Consider the following 18,862-nt stretch of genomic DNA (forward strand, 5'->3'; position numbering starts at 1 on the left):
CCCCCCCCTCCTTCTATTAGCATCTTGCCTCTATCCTCAGAAGCAGAAAGCGTCAAGATAAAAGACACAAAAATGACTGAGTTTTGGCTGATTTCTGCTCCTGGGGAAAAAACCTGTCAACAGACATGGGAGAAACTACATGCAGCAACTACAAAAAATAACAATCTTTCTACTAATTCAAAGTTCAATATTCCGGACTTGAAGGTATGTAAGCCCCATGTCATGTCCTAAGAAGTATGTTGTGCATCATCTTTGTTTCTTTAGACTAAAACTGTAGATGGGGAATACTTTTAGAGACATTTTAGAGAGAACAACTGACTTCTTTTGATGATTATATGTGGACCTAAAAAATAATTTAGACAACAAATTATCTTTTTTCTGAAATTCCAATTTAAAAATCGTTCACTCTGTAAGTTTTAAAGGTTCAGCAAGCTACTTTCTTTCAGCTAATACAGCAGTTTTTCCCGGGATAGTAGTCTTGACCTCATTCTGCTAACAGTTAGCTGGAGAAGAAAATTAGAAGAAAAATGGAGACTTGTGGTCTGAGTATTCAGATACTATGGTTTCCTTTGATTTTGTTTTTTTTTTGGCTCAATTTAAAATACAGGGGTTGGTCAAACAGCTGCTGCCTTTTCTCTGTCCAGAAGTAACATTCTTTTGTTTAGAGTAGTGGTTATGTCCAGCTGAGCATTCCAGTGTGACCTGCTAATGTGTGTTTATAGAAAATAGGAAGAAAACTGTTTTGAACTATTACTGTGAGAACCGAACAGAAACAAAATCTGAAAGCAGTTTCTCTTGGTTTAATAGAATTATCAGGGTATGGAAAAGTTATGAGCCAGTGTATTCATTAAGAAAAGGTCTATCCTGACATACGAATGTTTTTTGAACAAGAAGAATTGTGAGCTCAGTTTAACTGAGTGAAAGCTCATCAAAGTTTATGAAAGTGAAGAAGAAAAAAATGCCACCAGTCTCTGGCTACAGAATGGATCAAGTCTTTGCTAAGGAATGAGCCCAGGGCACAAAGTGCTTCAGAGTGTCTTTTAAGAGGATGTTCCAGCTGCCATTAACTTACATTCACATTTAGACTGTCCTGAGTTATTTCAAGAGAGATACTTGTAGGGATAAGAAGAGGGACTGTAGCAAATGTCTCTCTTCTCCCAGGAGATCCTTAGACATGAGTCAGGATGGCTTTCAAACTGTAGGGTGCCTACAGCATTTAGAAAAGTCATCGCTGAAAACTGATGTGGCCCATTAGGGCTATAAATGATTGGTTTTGTTTCTACTCCCTAAAATGGGCAGAAGCTGAGTATTCTTTACATACAATGGGAAGTAGTCTGGCTTCTGTGGACCTGGTAAAACTGTTTAAGGACTGAGATCCTTTAGTTAAAACTCATTGAAGCAGTGATTTAGTCTCCATTGAACAGCAGCCTTATTGCTTAAGGACTTACTTGTCCTGTGGCTTGTGATTGAGTAGTCAAAACATTAGCTTCTTTATTCTGCATGTAGCTCAGAAGAAGGTGGGGCATGGAAAGTGGTTTGGTTGTGATGTTAATTAAGTAATTGTGCTCCTTTCTGCTTCAAGGCTAAAGAGAACAGGAATCATGTAAAGTTGAGTGGTCAAATATATAGAACAAAGATGCTGGACTAAGAATAATATTAATAGCATCTTGACTAGACAGAAGATTCACTCATGCCTAGTAATATTTCAGCAAGAAATATAAACTAGTAGCTAAAATATTAAAGATAAGAAGAGTTGTCTTTTTGGAGGTATCTCCTACTTTCATTGAATAGAATGAACAAATGTGTAAGTACTTGAAGAGAGAACCAAAGAAACACTGATATTATATGACGTATTTAAACGTAATGACCCTTTGGCTGTTTAATTTCAGCACCGCTATGCTGTTTTTACACTTTTTGATGTCTTAGACCAATTTGAGACTTGTTTGTGAAAGAGCTAAACAGAATATTTTACTGTGCTGTAATTTTCATCTTTGAATTATACAGAGTCTAAAAAGGTAAGTGTCATCCCTGGCCCCAGAAAGGTATATGTATTGCTCTAGATTATGACATGAAATTAGGAAAGAAAGTGTTTTCTGGAGAAGAAGGGAAGAAAGAGTGAAAGCTTGTAGACAAACTAGAATTCCATTACTCCAGATGCAAAAAGTCTAGATTCTTGTTGGTCTGACTGCTGCAGTACTCTTGTATCTTCAAAGTTTTAAGTGTTCTGGTTACCTCCTGCACTGAGATACCTGATTGCAGAAATTTCATGTTTGATCTACAGTAGTAAATCAAATGTTGAAGCAAGTGACTTGTGGGAAATGGAGCCAATTCGTAATGTCAAAGTTGTTTTAACACGTTTTGGGTGGCTGGAATGCAGGACTGAAACTGTGCACCAGAGTGAGTTAGATCTGATACAGTGGTGCTTTAGGGGTATCTTGAGCAAATGAAACACAGTGTGACCTTGTTAAATCAACAAGTCTGACATCTTAAAGTACTGTAGTTTATGTAGTTCTGCAAAAGTACCTGTTCAGGAGATTTAGCTTTTATTGTTATTTGGTTTTATCTTTCTATGTTTATACACAATTGCTAATGCATTTTGATCTTTCCTTCTAGGTTGGCACACTGGATGTTTTGGTTGGTTTGTCAGATGAGCTGGCTAAGCTGGATGCATTTGTGGAGGGGTAACAGTTTATTTTTACTAGCATGCAAATTATTAGAATAATGATGTGACCGTTCGCTAAGTCCTAATAATACGCAGGTTATTTCCAACATTTTGTTTCATAGTGGTCCCCTGCAGGCAGTCAGAAAGCTAAGATTTCAGAAAGCTAAACTGCTGTTTTTCCTAGTATCTGTACTTGGCAACTTCTTGTGGAATAGTGAGACATTTGCACTGATGAAGGATGGTTCTCCCTATAGCAGTGCTGTGTGCTGCTGGGTCCTGGAGAACTGTTAAGAATTGAACGTGACAGCTGCAGGAGGCGATGATGAAATGCAGTAACAACTGTTCTTTTAGGAAGTTACAGTACTATTTACAGACTTTGAGAAGGTAACCATGTTGTTTCCTAATCCACAGAGATGATTAAACAACATTAATGTTAAAATGCAAAACCTATTCCCTTTGAAGAAACTAATGGTCCTTTGAAAGTCGTTTTGAGCAAATGTAACAAAATTTCACATAACCAGAACTTGTGGAGCCATCTTCTGTTTCAAGGAAAGAAGTGCTAAGTAGCTCTTTTTAAATAGAGAAGGAAACTATTTGGCATGGCGCATGTGAGTAATATTAAACATAGCTTTTCTAGTGAGGAAGGCAGGTCTTGAGTGTAAGATCTCATGAGGGCTTAGGGCTGCCGTTTCTCCATAGCTCTTCAGTTATCTTTGGTGTTTCATTATCATGGTTGCCTTGTGTTTAATTTGGATTATTGACAATTTCTACCTCACTGTCTGTTTTTAGAAAGGTGTTAGGATTTTGAAAGTACCACAGACTTCAGAAAAGATTGGAATATAGTGAGATTACACCTGAAGTCAACCTCTGTTACCTGGAGGTGAGGGAATTAGCCTCACCTTGTTGAGAACTGATGAGTAGCAACACTAGAGAAGGATTTAAATGATATTCTGGCATGTATTTGAGAAATTGGTCTCCTTCAGATACTGAGCCCAGTTTGCGCTCTTGGAAAGCTTGTATGTAAAGCAATCAGCTCTTCCTTTTTTGGTCCAATCTCTTTTGATCCAGTCTCAGATCAGTTTCATAAATGGTATTTCTCAAAATGGCAGGTTTTGTTTCATTCTTTTTTTTCATACCTTTGTCTTTCATTTTTCAGTGTTGTAAAGAAAGTGGCCCAGTATATGGCTGATGTTCTAGAAGACAGTAAAGATAAAGTTCAGGAGAATCTTCTGGCTAATGGAGGTAAAGTGTTAACCATGATATGTGCATCTTGAAAGTGTAGGAGGGAAGGCAATGATCCGGAAACATACTGAATACTACTTCTCTGTATGACATTCTGAAAGCCTAGTTTAGACATGGAAGTACTTTTTTCCATAAATCACTTGCCTTGAAACAAATTATAGGATCCAGAACAGCAAGAAATTAGATCTACACGTTAAATACTCACTTACAGAAGCCTTTTGATCCTTTAGGGCTGTATTTTGTCATCACTAGTCTCTGGTGGAACATAAAAATTACTGTTATTGATCACTCTAAGCATTCTTTGTGTTAGTCTGTCATCTGAATAGGTATGATTTTATGTAAACTGTGCTTAGTGCTTACTCAGTTGTTCCCCGATTGTGATAGAATCTCTTTATAAAACTAGTTGTCTCATGGAAATATTTGCCCATTTTATTGTAGTTGCACCAGTCTCTAAATCAATATTTTGTTTTCAAAGCTATTTCATAAATTTTAACACAACTTCTCTTGATGCAGGAAAGGCTAATATGAGTGGATTAACATGAAGACAAGTGCGGTGGTCATAATTAACACAGTTATTCTTGGATAGGGGCTTGGAGTAGTCTCTCTCATAGATAGCTTTACAAAACTGTTGCTTCAGGTCAACCACATAATCTTTGCCTTCTTTTTTTCCATCATAACCCTCCCATCTCCCACCCGTTTTTCACACAAAGCAAAAAATAGTTAGTCTTGTCAGTACTTCTCCAGACATCATTGACTTAGTAGTAAACATCATTTAGGGTCTACAGAGGTGGGGAAAGAAGTATCTGAAGGCAGAGGTCACAGATGACTTACAACTTGATTGCTTATTTTCAGGGTCCACACATCTGAAGGTCCACAAACAGTTTGTTACAGTACTCTTCTGTTACAGCAATCCTATATGGAATATAATACATCAGCCTTTTTATTGTCTATCTTAACAAAGTTGTTCTTTAAAATTTTAGTTGACTTGGTCACCTATGTAACAAGATTTCAGTGGGATATGGCCAAATACCCAATCAAGCAATCCTTGAAGAATATTTCAGAAATTATTGCAAAGGTAAGGTAATTTGTTTTATAAAACTTTCCTACTTGAACTTGTGATTTTTATGCACAAAACTTGGTACTCAAAGCTATTTGTTTATTTTTGATAGCTTGATGTAACTTTGATAACAATAGTAGTAAACGTGCTAGCAGTGTCTGTGTTCTAGTAACCAAAGAAGTATATTAGGGTAGGGATAGGATTTGGAGAGCATGCCCTGAAGGCCATCGTGCTGTCTTTGCTGATTTTTGTTTCCGAAGATCACTGAGTTAACAAATAAATAGCTAGCAATTGATGTCACTTATGTTTAAAATTTGCAGTACTGACATGCCATTTGTCTGATGTTCTGAAATTGTGTGGGCTATTAGCAGTGAACCAGGGAACTTATTTACCTTCTGAAAGCTATGGCACTCAGTTGTGAGGGGAAAAATAAGCCTTCAATGTTAGATGTAAGGAAAGCTTGTTTGAGTGTTGTCATGGGTTTTCCCCCTGTCTTTACCTTGGTAAAGTTTTTTGCACTTTGGGGATTTCATTTGGTTTGTACTTGCTGTGAGCATAGGTAGAGTCCTTAGTAGTGACTTACCGTATTCAAACAGTGAAAGAGTTCTCTGTAAGCTGCCCTTGCTTTAATACCTTCCCAGCTTTTTCATTTTTTTTTTCTTTTCTGGTTTCTGTAATCTGCAAACTGACTCTTGGAATTATCTGTGTCAATAAAATACATAACCCAGAAAAAAGAAGCAGCTACTCTGGGTACCTATAGAGATAGTCTTTGGTGATGGGTATGTGGGAACTATAATCGGGGTGGGAATAGGGTGACTTGTGCTGGCAGATTTGTGCTTTACTATAACTGCAGATTGTCTAGATGTTAGTTTCTTTCTTGAAACTATTAGTTTAAAAATTTTGCAGAGATTACAAAAATCTTAAGATATGGCACATAGCTGACTAAGAATGCAACTAACACTTTCATTTTGATACTTTCTTTGGGGCTATCAGTGCATCTTGAATTTACTCCACAAATTACACTCAGTAACTATTCCTGGAAGACATCTGCAGTGTGGAGTTTTGTTGGAGGCAGACTGACTGTCTTATGACTTAAGATTTGCACCTTAAAAATATCGCACGGTTATAAAATAATAATCTTAATATCTGTCACTATGTAAGTACATAAGCTTTTGCTTCTTCAGAAGAAGGTATAAGAATGAAGCGTTCAGCTGTTTAGAGCAGCTACTTGGCAGGTATAGGCACGAAGTTTAAGCTAGGATAAGAGGAACTTGGTGAGGAAAGAGAGATAGAGAGAACATAAGACAGGGTGAAGTGGTTTCTACAAGTCTTATCAAGGAAGTGGTTCTTGAAAAAGTTCTTGTCCTTTAGTTTGGCCTTAGAATAGGAGTGAAAGTTACTCAATGAAAAAGGGGAAAAAAAAAAAGTCTTCCACTGTATTTTGTCTCATTTTTGGAACTTACTTGTTGCCATAGTATAGGACTTGTTTTTGTAGAATTAAGTTTGAAAAAGCGACAAAGAATGTGAAGGGATATGCCCTTTATAGAAATATTATCAAGGATTCAGTGCATGTTATGCTGTGTCCTGGAGTTTGCTAGATAAATCGTCTGCTTGCAGCAAAGTTGTACTGTAGAACCTGAACTTTAAATTAAATAACTGGCTTACGTTCTTCATCTAATTTAGGGACTTCATTGGATTATTAGACTGGATACTAAATGCAGAGAAACAGGTCTGCTGGAGTTCAGCCTGAATCATCCTTTTGAGGGTTTCCATTTCTCTGCATGTTTAGCTGTACCTGTCTTCTATAGGGACAGCTTCAGAGGCATGTCTGTAATAAATCTGATTTCAAATAGTTTAAAATTTTTTTTCAATTGTGAGCCACAGGTGTGTGTCCATAAAGTGGAGAAGAGAAGGAAGATGACTGAAATTGCCTTACGTTCTTGTAGAAGTGACACCTAGGAGGTAATGTCACAGGGCTTGAAGCAGTTTTGTTCCAAGGCAAAGAGGGTCCTGACATAGTTAAAATCTTCACTTTGTCATGTGGTTAACATGAAGATATAGGAAAATTGGTAGAGCTACATTAATTAAAATCTGTGAAACCTCTTGATGTATTGATGTTAAAATAACTTGAAAAGCTTGTCAAATCATGAGATACTACTTTTCCTGTATGGTTTTATATCCTCCTCACTCACTATAGCAGCAGATTCTGATGTCTGCCAAAAATGAGAGTAATGGGAACTGCAGTGGGGAGTTTGTCAGTTGAGGAAAAATTATAGCAGTGTTGGAAACATTTAAAATAAAAGGAAATCCACTGAAACTATCAATCAAGTTTTTTCAGCTCTTAACTTTCAGAAATATTGTGAACCCCAGTGTCAATACTGAAGACTTCAAAGGTGGTATCTGTGCCATGTGAGAGCTGTCACTTAATCTAGTCATTCTGTGTATTTGAAATTACGGTCATAAGACTTAGGCAAGGAGGCAACCTTGATAGCCTTAATGCCCTAGTCAACATTTTCAGCAGCCCAGGTATCTACTGAAATACAACAGCTCAGTTGTATAGTTATAAGAATTGCTAATGTGTATTGCCAATGACCATGTAAGTAGTTTAAGTATCTGGGTTTTGCTATGTGTAGAAATAGGCCCACTATGTTAGATTGATAGTTTCTTTAGCAGTATCATGAGTCTACCTTATTTTGCAATGACATTTATGAGTTATCCAACAATTCTGCTACCAAAAGGAAGTTTGTATTGTCACTTGATTTGGCAGTTTTACACAAATATATTTTCAAGAGCTCTGCTGTGACATTGAGGTTTGCAATTCTGCATTCTCTGATATTTTAACAGAAAGCGAGGCTGATTCTTGTTTGTGGTGTGGCAGTAACAGGTTTTTGTCTAAGCAGGCCTCTTTTAAAAGGCTACTAACTTTACAAATGAGAGCAATTAGAGTATTGACAATTAGGAAACAATGAGTGGAACTCGTTCATAAAGGCAGTGTTTGGCATCAATAGTTTTTGCTTTTTGTCATTAAACAATGCATAGAGACTGTTGTTGAAAGTTTTCGTCCTTGGAAAAGGCAGAGGGGAAGGTTTTCGGTCTGGGAAAAAATCCAAATGCACAAGGTACTAGCTTAATAGCCTCTGATTAATTTTTCCCCTAATACTGTCCTCCAGCTGTACAAAAAAAAAGTGTTAGTGCCATTTCTTGTAGTGTAAAAAAGCTTCCATGAAGATGTGTGCTTTGTGGCCCCTGCTGAAATGTTCCACATACTTTGCCAAAGGTTATGTCAGTCAAAGAATTCAAATACTTTTTAAACAGATGATTAAGGTTAAATTGTCTTATTTTCAGAGTATTTTGTCTGACGCATTGCTGTATCTGTAAAGGTGCAAGCCGTTAACGTGTTGCCAAATGAAACTGCCAGAATGTTCAGGCTTTTAATGACTTCTTCCTGCTACAGACAAGTGAACTTACGGGTTGCCATAAACAAGGTCGCTATGTAACTAAGTGGTGTTGCTTTTAAGAGATCTGTTTTGTGAGAGTAAAATCATATCTAGATCCCCTAGCTGAAGTGTTGTATGCAAACAAAATGTTTTGTCAAGTGTCTAAGTCCAAATAAAGGGATAGTCCCTTGACTATGTTCAGATGCTTGTCCCTCGGCAGTTTTATGTGCTTGTACCTACATACCATAGTGAGGAAGCAGTGAAGGAAGCAGTAGGCAGTATTACAATGCTAGACCGGTATTGTACCACATTCTTTCAGTTATCCAACTGTTACTGAGTATATTGAATTTAAAATACTTCCTTGTGTAGGGTACATGCTGATAGGAGTATGATTGGATGTTTAAGACCTGCTGATTGCTTGATTTATTTTGTGTTCTTCCACTTGCTGCCAAGTTACATAGCTGGGAATTAATAATTTTTGGTAATCACGCTAATTAATCCTGGAGAATGGATTTGAGAAGGATGGCTTGCTTGAGCAGCAATGGCAAACTGAATGTGACAGTCTGAGTCTAACTAGTAAAATAGCTGGAACTTTGATAGGAAAGTTTGAGAGATGTTTGAAGGCTGCCAGTGACATTAAATGTAGAATGCTGCTTCTACTTGATTAGACAGGTATATTTATTGTCTGAAATAAGTTGGATTCAAATCTGAAATACTGTTTGTCTACCCTGGAACTGGCCCTGTACAACTTAAGACATTCCAAAATACATAAGTTTTTACTAAATGATGAAAGTTTCTATAAAACAGATTTTTCTTTACAGTTGTAAACCACTGCCAATGTAAAAGAGCAGTGTAAAAGATGACTTTGTGAAGGGAGATAGCGATGTAATATATTTTATTTTTCTTGGCAAACATACAAAATGGGAAATAACTCTGGGGAAAAAAAGACATAAATAATTGTGATGATATTTAGAACTGTAAATAGTAACAGCCATTTGGAATCAGGCAAATGATGTATTTGGTTGATACTCTGTCTCTGAGTGACCAAGGCTGTTCATCTCAAGGAAAGGTGCAAATTGCAATAGGGAACTACAGTGCAACACTTTTCTCTTAAGTTGTAGATGATGCAAATCAATAATGCATTGGGTTACTTAATTCTTGATTTGCTACTCATAAAACTGTACCATCATTCTTGTCACTGAAACTCTAATGTGGGAAAAGGATAGTGAGAAGTGAGATAACAGCTGGAGGAAATGGTACCCAGTGTTCACAAGTGTACTTGTATCATAGTTGGAAGGTAAACTTCAAATGATCTCTCCTGTTAGCTGAGATGGAGGATGGTAGCCTCAAGGTGATGGAGTAATGATTAGCTGGGTACAGTAGCATGTCCAGCTGATGCCAGAAGAGGGTGTGTAATTTTTATTAATGGCTGATTTTCCTTTAAAGGAATTATAACTTAAGAGTTTTCTGAGTTAAAGTTTGTCAAACACTAGAGAAATAAACATTTTAACTTGTGTATTTTTTATTGTTTGTTGGCAGATCTAAGCTTTGAAATTAAGAAATCATTTAAAAACTATTCTAGTTCTTTAGACATGGTTCCTTTTATTTTTATCTTTAAGGGAGTAAACCAGATTGACAATGATCTAAAAGCAAGAGCCTCGGCATACAATAATCTGAAAGGGAACCTTCAGAATTTGGAAAGAAAGAATGCGTGAGTCACAGTATTTTTTGCTAACATAGTACAGGAAAGTTATCTAACCATGGAAACTTAGTAACATGGAGAGGTATAGGCTCTAAGCTTAATGTATTTTCGAGGTGTTTATCAATTTTGAATAGCAGCTGTCATAAAAGAACATTTATTACCAGCTGGCTTGCTGGTAATAGCTCACTTGCGATTGATAAGCAATTATGACATACACAAAAGCATGTACAAATAGTGTAAGTTGCTGGAACTTTTGAGAGAAGCTTGCTGTTAGAGTGGTTTGTAACACTGCTACTTAGGTGTCTGTCTAAACAGGGAGGCTTTCTCTTCACTCAAATTTATGCTTTAAGCATATCAGTATTACTGGGTTTCTTCGCTCAGAATTAACCAGCAGAGAGACAGCTGTTGTGTACATGCAGATAATAAATAAGGACTGTGTGCTCTCTTGTCATGTACATGTGATGATCATCTGAAATACAGCTGAGGTACAGTAGTTCTTCTGTGCAAATGTGGTCGATTTAATTTGACCCAACCCTACCATTACAGTTAATAGTACAAGCCTGCTGGCTGATTCAGAACCATGGGTCATACTAATGATAGCCATTTAATGAGTGAGCCATAAGTTCTGTGTTAAGCCATGGTAATTTGTCAGCTAAGCCTCATTAAATCTGTGTATATTCTTAGTTTTTTGTGAATATGAGGCAACATGCTGCTTTAAGTTTTTATTGAGGTTCTGTATGTAGGTCTGTACTAGCTTAGTTGTAACTCTAAGGTTCCATATACTGGACTTCACAATTAATGGTTTTAATGGTTCTTGTGTTTTTTAAATCACTTTTAAAAAGAGAACTTGGCTTCTTAAGTGTGTGAGGTATTTGGAATATGGAAATGATGCACAGCAGTGAAGCTACTGATAAAAACTTTTAGTAACTTTAGACAGTAAGATACAAAACGCGTATAAGGACATTGTTTGCTTTGCTAATAGTGAATGCTTAGGTAAAATGTATTTTTTAAAATGTTATACTATCAAGCACTGGAAACTGTTGTCCAGACGAATTCAATTCTTAAACATGTATTTACTCTGGCTGTCTTTTGTTTCTCTGCAGGGGAAGCTTGCTAACCAGAAGTCTTGCAGATATTGTAAAAAAAGAGGACTTTGTACTCAATTCAGAATATTTGGTCACGTTATTAGTGATTGTACCCAAGTAAGTTCATTGCTTGTCCTAAGAGCAGAATAAAATAAGAAATTTAAATCAAATAATAGATCCCACAACCCTATAATACTGTAAGAAAGGACATCTGAATTTGTTTGGGGTTTTCCTGGGTAAATGAACACAAACATTCAGATACTTACTAGAGGCGGATGAGACTGTGTGCCTGTATTCCATTGTTCACGAGAACTCATCATAAGGAATGCTGAGTACTCATTAATTTCTTTAAAAACCTGGAGATTAGACTTATGTCTCTTATCTAATATTAGCCTTAACTAGTCATGTTGCAGAAGGTGTCCTTATGAAAATAATAAGTACTGAGTAAAAACATGACTTGTTTTACATTAGAAGACTTAATAATGGAATTATCCTGGTTAGGACTATGCTGGCTTTCACCACTTAGTGAGCGAAGTGGACTCTTTACTACTTTGCTCTGCACTTTTTCAGATTGCCAGAACACTGCATTTTTACTTATCTAAGTCTTTACCAGTGGAACACTGCTTATGTCATGTCCAAGGTTTGCTGGGGGGAACAAGTTGTTTCTGTCTGAAATGTTTAAACAACAAAAACACCCACCTTTTCCTCTGGCCAAGGAAAGTGGCGATACAGATGTCCTTAAGACTCTTGCAAAAAAAGAAAATGGTACTAAACTCTCTTTCTGGAACTGGGAACAAAGAGAGCTCCTAACTTGCAAAGATGGCCCGTAGGCTGTTTATCACATGAAGCAGTCGTCTCTGTCACATGTAAAACTCTGAAGGCAAAACAGTTTTGCAGTGGCTTTAGGTGGTTAGTATCTCTCTACTGTTATTTTTCTTTTACCTTTGGTTTGGTTTTAGTGTTGAAAGGGTCGAACCTCTTCTACAGAACCTACTACAGAAAGGCAGGGCTTCCAAAATTCTCAGTCCGTCAGGCAAGTGCAGGACTCTCGGGAAACCATTTGTAATTGTGGAAAAAGTATCCCTATTGGTAACTCAGAAGAGCAGAGTTACATAAGAAGTTTCTGATAAACCTTGACAGTTAAGTCCATTTGGTCCCATGAGGTCTGTGCTTAATGATGACTAATTTAATTTCATAGTTCTTTGACTTCAAAAATTTTACATTTGTAAACTTATATGAGGACTGAAGATAAAATATATTAGTTTTGCTCACATTATAGTTTATTTAGCGATAGTCTTAAAAGCAGCGTGAGGAGGACTGTCCCTGATGTCTTGTGTATTTCTGACAACCTACACCTGGGTTGGAAGATATGATGTTTAAATGTGTTTAATGTTTTTTTTTTAAAAAAGTTAATTCATTAATCTAAGGCTTTTTTTACTACAGTACTAAAAGTCTAACCATAACCTGTGTATTCTCTAGGTCAAATTATAATGACTGGGTTAAGCAATATGAAACACTAGCAGAGATGGTTGTTCCACGTTCCAGCAAGTAAGTTGTTAAATGCTAAATCTCATATTTGCATGTACTGTGTTTTAGAAGTGTTCTTTATCTCTAGTGACTTTGAATTTTAAAGATTGGTCAAAAACTTACCAAAATGTCTAGCTTTATAGCTTTATCTGATCAAGCTTGATTATATTGTAGCTGAGGAAAAATTCAAAGGAACTCTAACTCTAGGGTTAACAAAGTTACCAAACTAACTTATGTGGGAAGAGAAAGAATTGAAAAGTTAATCTATTTCAGGTCAGACACATTCAGCTTCAAGCTGGTACGTGGTGGGGTTTAGCAACAAAACTAGCTGCTAGCCTGTAAGCATTATGCCTGTATTCAGAGGACTTGAAACAGTTAAATATGCTTTTTGAAAGCTGCTAAAGAATGAAGAACTTGAAGTGTGGATGGTTTTCTTGTGTGCAAAGAAAAGTAATTTGTCTCTTTTGGGCTAACAAACACCCTTGGTACCAAGCTGGTGCTTGGTGTCTGTGATGGGCAAGACTGAGGCAGGATTTGTTAATACTGTTAAGCCACTTTAGCAATCTTGTAACCACATTGAGAATAAAGTCAATGTGTAGCACAAAACATTGATGTGTTGTTAATTTCAGATGACAGAGTGAGGTTTTGATCAGGACCTAGAGATTGATTTGACCTAGAGATAGCTTAAGAAGAGGTGACTTGTTAAACTGTTGGATCATGCTTGTACTGAAGACAGTATGACCTTGAGGAACAGTCTAATATGACGTTGAGGACAATCTAAATCTCTTCAAGGTTTTTTTTCTAAGGTGAAGTCTCAAAATAAGCAGTATCGTCTTAAACTATAAAATAGTAAACTGAGTGGTTGTCTTTACAGCCGAAGAAGCACTTTTTCTTATCAACCTATGTCTCTTTAATTTGTGTCCTTTTCTATTTTAAATTTATTTCCTTGAAAACACACATTTCTAAGAATTCTGTAGTCCAAACTTTTCAGTGTTAAACCAGCTTTAGTTCCTTTTCCTGTAAAGTAATTTTAACTTGAACAAATATCCAGACCCCTATGAAGTGTTTCAGTGGTGAAGTCTCTGTGAAATGGAAACTGCAATCCTTTATGAAGGGAATAATTAAGAGCAATTGCTAAAGTTTCCGTTACTTTCTGTATAAGGTGTTTAATTTGGGAACTAATCCTGTGTGATTATCTACATTTATGTTCTCGCCTAGTAGTGATAAAGTACAATTTAAGCTACTATATATCAGATCTGTGGTGACTTGAACCTTATTAATTCTGACACTACTTTTTCCTCTGTAGTGTACTCTTTGAGGATCAAGATAGTTACCTTTGTAACGTCACCTTGTTCAGTAAGGCAGTGGATGACTTCAAGCATAAAGCAAGAGAATATAAGTAAGCCTTACTTTGTATTTGTTCTGTCTCTCATGCTCTGGAGGATCTCTGGATAGCCACTCTTGATTTTATTCACTTCCAAATGCAGATTTATGGTCCGTGACTTCCAGTATAATGAAGAAGAGATGAAAGCGGATAAAGAAGAAATGAATAGACTGTCAACTGACAAGAAGAAACAGTTTGTAAGTCTGTATAAACTAGCCATTATCAAAGCATGAGACATCTACGACTTGTTATTGCAACATAACAATTTCATGAACTTGTGATTCTGAGAAAGCATTGCAAGGATGACGTGACGTAGTCAGCCTGTCAGCCAGCTAATCTGCTCAGGGATAATTGAGTTTCCTGTAGCACAAATGCTCCTTACTGCATTGAACCAAGTGCTGATATTGCAGCTGATAATATATGAAGTATGAAAATGGACAAGTATTTGAATGAAATAATCAGATATTACTAAAATGATCCTTAGTATAGTTAGCCTACGGCAGCTGAGGTGGTGTACAGAAAATACAACGGAAGTCTCATTAAATTTTTCTTTACTTAGTATCAAAACACCCTTGAGCCATTATGTCCATAATGAACTCTTCCTTGAACTTGTCTTTATCATGATACAGAGTATCTGCTCAAACATGCTTAATGGGCTGAATCTCTTTCTGAAGTTTGAATAATGTAATTTTTTTTTCCTCTTCCCTTTCACAGGGGCCTCTGGTTCGGTGGCTGAAAGTTAATTTCAGTGAAGCTTTCATTGCATGGATTCACGTGAAAGCACTACGAGTTTTTGTTGAATCTGTTTTAAGGTAATGAGGCAGACCTGAATAGTGCTTTTCTTCCTAGACTTTGTAAGAATTTACATCTAGCTTGGGTTTGCCAGACTGAGGTATGTGAATGCTACTCTTCAGGGAAGGAGGAAACAAGAAGTAGGGTAGTAAGAGTAGCTGATGGCAATAGCACTTGTTTCCAGTTGTGGAATATTTGAGGTAGGTAGTTGTGTATCTTGCCCCTTGGATAGTTTTTCCACCGGTGCTTTAGGAATTACAGATACTCCGTAAGTTGCAGCAAGGCATTTCTGCTGAATCTGAGCTTGCTTTATGAGCTGCTTATAAAAAGAGCTTACTGTATCTTCTATTTAAGTGGGAAATGTGAATAGTTCAGAATAAAAAGTATTCAGGCTTTGAGTAATACAGCTTGACATCTTGAAATGTATGCTTTTTCTTTAAAACATGCCTTTCTCAGAATTTTATAGTCTAAACTTTTCTGTATTAAACCTTTCAATATTGTAACTATAAAATTTCTCTGCTTTTTTCTTCGTACCTATCCAGAAGTATAGTTACTACGTTGACGTAAGAACAGCTGTAGTTGTTCTGCAGAAAGAAGGATCTGGATTTTTTAGAGTTGAAAGGACTTCTGCCTTAGAAAATGGAAAGGTTTTTTTTAGCCTTTTTGTTAAGTTATCGTAAAGGAATCAACCAGAGGAGAAAAAGAAAAAAAAATTCACATTAACTTGCGTTCTAGTCTGTTTCATAGCTGCTACGGGCTTATTTTGAAGACAAACTTGAGTAAGGAGGAAAGCTGAACTTGATTTGAGTATTGGCAAATGTTTCCACAGACCTAGAAAGGATGATTGAGTAGATGCTAGATTCTCCACCTACTGGCCTAAGCAAAGTCTGGCACGGAAAATAACTGGAATGTTCAAAACTTAGTCTGACACGTCAGGTAACTTGGAGAATTGTGCTAAGTACTCAAGGATTAAAAATTATATTAAAAGAATTTAGACTGCTGTGTTGTTATTTTAAACTTGAAGAAAGAAGTTCTACTTTATTGATGCCTTATGACTTGTAGAAACAGAATGTTCTTGTGAAAATGAAAACGAGCAGGGTTTCTTCTTCAGCAATAGGATTCTTTCTCAAAATAAAATAAAATTCTGCATTGAAAGATAAAAGAAGGCTTATTTCAGCATTTTCATAGTTTTCTGCTTGACTTCCTCAGGTATGGTTTGCCAGTTAACTTCCAGGCCATGCTGCTTCAGCCTAATAAGAAAACAATGAAGAAACTGAGGGAGGTTTTGTATGACTTATACAAACACCTTGACAGCAGTGCAGCAGCTATCATTGATGTAAGTATTTTTGTAACTGCTACTCCCCTTCAATATTAGGTTTAGTCTGTTTAAAAAAAGTCTACTGGCTTTATTAAAAAGCTACACCTCTCCATATTCTCCATCATTCTCTAAAAGTACAGAAAACTATGTCTCCTTATAAAAATGCCATTTCTGTTTTACATTTTTGCAAAGCAGATGGTATTTAAAGTTGCAACCAATGCATTTGACGAGCTGTCTAGTATAAGTCTCATGTAATTTCTTCTTATTGCATTCCTTCCTACTACTGATGGAACGGTATCTTATAGACCACATACATATTAATATCCTCAAAGAATTCAAACAAAGTCAACTTTGATCTTGAACACATTTCATATCTTTTTTGAGCCCAGAAGGGATAGATAAATTGTCTACAGTAACAGTGGCCTTAATACTGAAACTTTTTTTTTTCTGGTTGCATTCCTGTCTTTGCTTTTAAGTTAACATAGTTGTCCTCCTCTGCTGAAGGAGGCTGAATTGATGTCAAGATGGAGTCATCCTTTCCATCTGTAGAGGTCTCATTTTCTTGTTTAAAACTGGTTTGCTGGGATTAACTAAAGATAGACCACACAATGAGTTTAGCTGAATTAAAAAAGATTAAAAATAATATTTCTTAATGTTATATTTAATGTAATGTTTTTCCAGAGTATTTCCAGGCCCTTTTTGGGGAAAGGGGATGCGAGACGATTAAAAAAATTAAAGATGCTGAACTTCATGTAACTTCATGGATCATTCAGCACCGTATAGCATTCTTTTCGTAAGCTGTGTTTAGAAGTAGTGAAACATAATTGCAGTACTTCCTCTTCCATTTAGTGATGATGTGTTTACTATAACAACAGATGTGAATTATTGATAAAAAACTACTTAGATTTTGAAAGAACACTTGTATTTCATTTTGAAAAATATTCTTACTCATTTCTCAAAGTTTTAAGTTTATCTGTTGCTTAAACAGTCACTTGAATGTGAAAATTTAAACTTGAAGTCTTGCCTGGCCTATTTGCTTCTAAAACATATGAAAGTTTCATCTACTTCTGAGCAGGGACTCTTAATTCAGAGTATAACTGGTTTCAAAACTTTATTTGCAGGCAACTATGGATATTCCAGGCTTAAACCTCAGTCAGCAGGAGTACTACCCATATGTGTACTACAAGATTGATTGTAATTTGCTGGAATTCAAGTAAAAGTTCCCTAACATGACAGTCTTCTCAGTGTTGGTGTAAACAAACAGAAGTGAGATTGAAGTACAGTAATACTTTTAACACTCTACTAATCATATGCTTGCTTCTTCTGTTAGGTGAATTTAACACACACTGGTCCATCTCTAGATGTTTTAAAGAACAGTGTAGGTAATCTGCTTTTAATCAATTATGTCTGTAAATGTATATTGAGAGAATTGAAGTATTTATAAACAGAGTGATTTATTTAAGGAAAAGCTCATTCCTCTTTCGTATGGTGGTCTGTGTTAATTCCATTTACCATTGTTTATTAAAAAAAACCAACTTGTTTACAGAAGAATAGTGTAAAAGTTCATGGCCATTTTGTTCATTTGAGTTAGTGGATACAATTGTGTTAACGTTGTTGAACTGTGATGTAAAGTATGTAAAATTGGTATGAAACTGTGCTTTCTGAATGGTTTAAAATTATAATTGAAGCACTGTAAACACAGGAAAAAATAAACATGCCTGTGCAAATGTGTCACTTTCTTGTACCTCATGTAACTGTAGATACCTGTGTCTGAACTGAAGCGATGTATTAAGTCTTAAAACCAGTGCTGCATCATGCATGCAGTGGTACAGAAATGCAATTGACATCAGCACAGATACTTCTAAGAGATGCAGGTATTTCTTTTGCTTTGTGCAGAAATGCTCAAGTGTGTTGTTTGGCCACCAAACCTATGTATGAATGCTTTTCTATGTTTATATCTTTGACTCTGAAGAAAAGATAGGAGACTATTATAGGGAAGATAGAGGTAATGCGAGATGCTAACAAGCTAGGCTGATCTGAGATTTTTTGGATAATTCTTTGTTCTTTTCAATCACTTGAAGCTTGGGACTACTATATGACTTTGAATACTGTACTATCAGATGCTCACCTTTTTTTTTTTTTGGCAGCATCCTTTCTACCATACAGGGAATATGACAGCTTCCTTTTAATGTGTAGAGAGGGGTTCTTTATTTCAGTAGCAGTTATCACACCTATTACAAGTATTCTACATGTTCCAGTTGCTAAATATGCAGTAAAAACTGCAGTACCTTTTAAAACTGACTTCAATTAAGACTGAGACTGGAGGAGCACTGATTTGTCAAAATTGTTATGTGAAGTACTGTAACAGCTGGATTTTTTTTTCTAATTTGGTCCCTAGCTGAAAATACCAATACTGTGAATCTAAGCACTGTAGAGCTTTTGGCTATAGAATTTCTAATCATGAACCAGAAGCACTTTTGAGGAATTTGATGTCTTTGATAAGCCAACATTAAGATTTCTAATTATTAAAAGAGAAGGCTAGCTTTTGAGTGCAAGAGTTGCATCTAGCTACTGATAATGAAATGGTGTTTGAAGTCTATTAAAAAAAAAAAGTACTGTGTAAAATTTTATTTGATTTTCTCATTATTTTTATAGG

The 18,862-nt window shown here is 36.1% G+C and overlaps 1 protein-coding gene across 1 annotated transcript; it reads left to right on the plus strand.

Moving 5' to 3' along the window:
- The first annotated feature begins 26 nt into the window (after positions 1-26).
- ATP6V1C1 (ATPase, H+ transporting, lysosomal 42kDa, V1 subunit C1) lies at positions 27-17,940 on the plus strand. The gene is made up of 12 exons (XM_009701996.1): positions 27-204; positions 2,614-2,681; positions 3,819-3,904; positions 4,885-4,979; positions 10,018-10,109; positions 11,204-11,302; positions 12,665-12,733; positions 14,019-14,111; positions 14,200-14,293; positions 14,811-14,908; positions 16,098-16,224; positions 17,328-17,940. Exons 1-12 carry the CDS (start codon positions 73-75, stop codon positions 17,421-17,423), a joined length of 1,149 nt encoding a protein of 382 aa, XP_009700298.1. The 5' UTR covers positions 27-72; the 3' UTR covers positions 17,424-17,940.
- The last annotated feature ends 922 nt before the right edge of the window (positions 17,941-18,862 follow it).

The sequence above is a fragment of the Cariama cristata genome, unplaced genomic scaffold (genome assembly GCF_000690535.1).
Source record: "Cariama cristata isolate BGI_N322 unplaced genomic scaffold, ASM69053v1 scaffold10136, whole genome shotgun sequence".
In the NCBI taxonomy this organism is placed as follows: domain Eukaryota; kingdom Metazoa; phylum Chordata; class Aves; order Cariamiformes; family Cariamidae; genus Cariama; species Cariama cristata.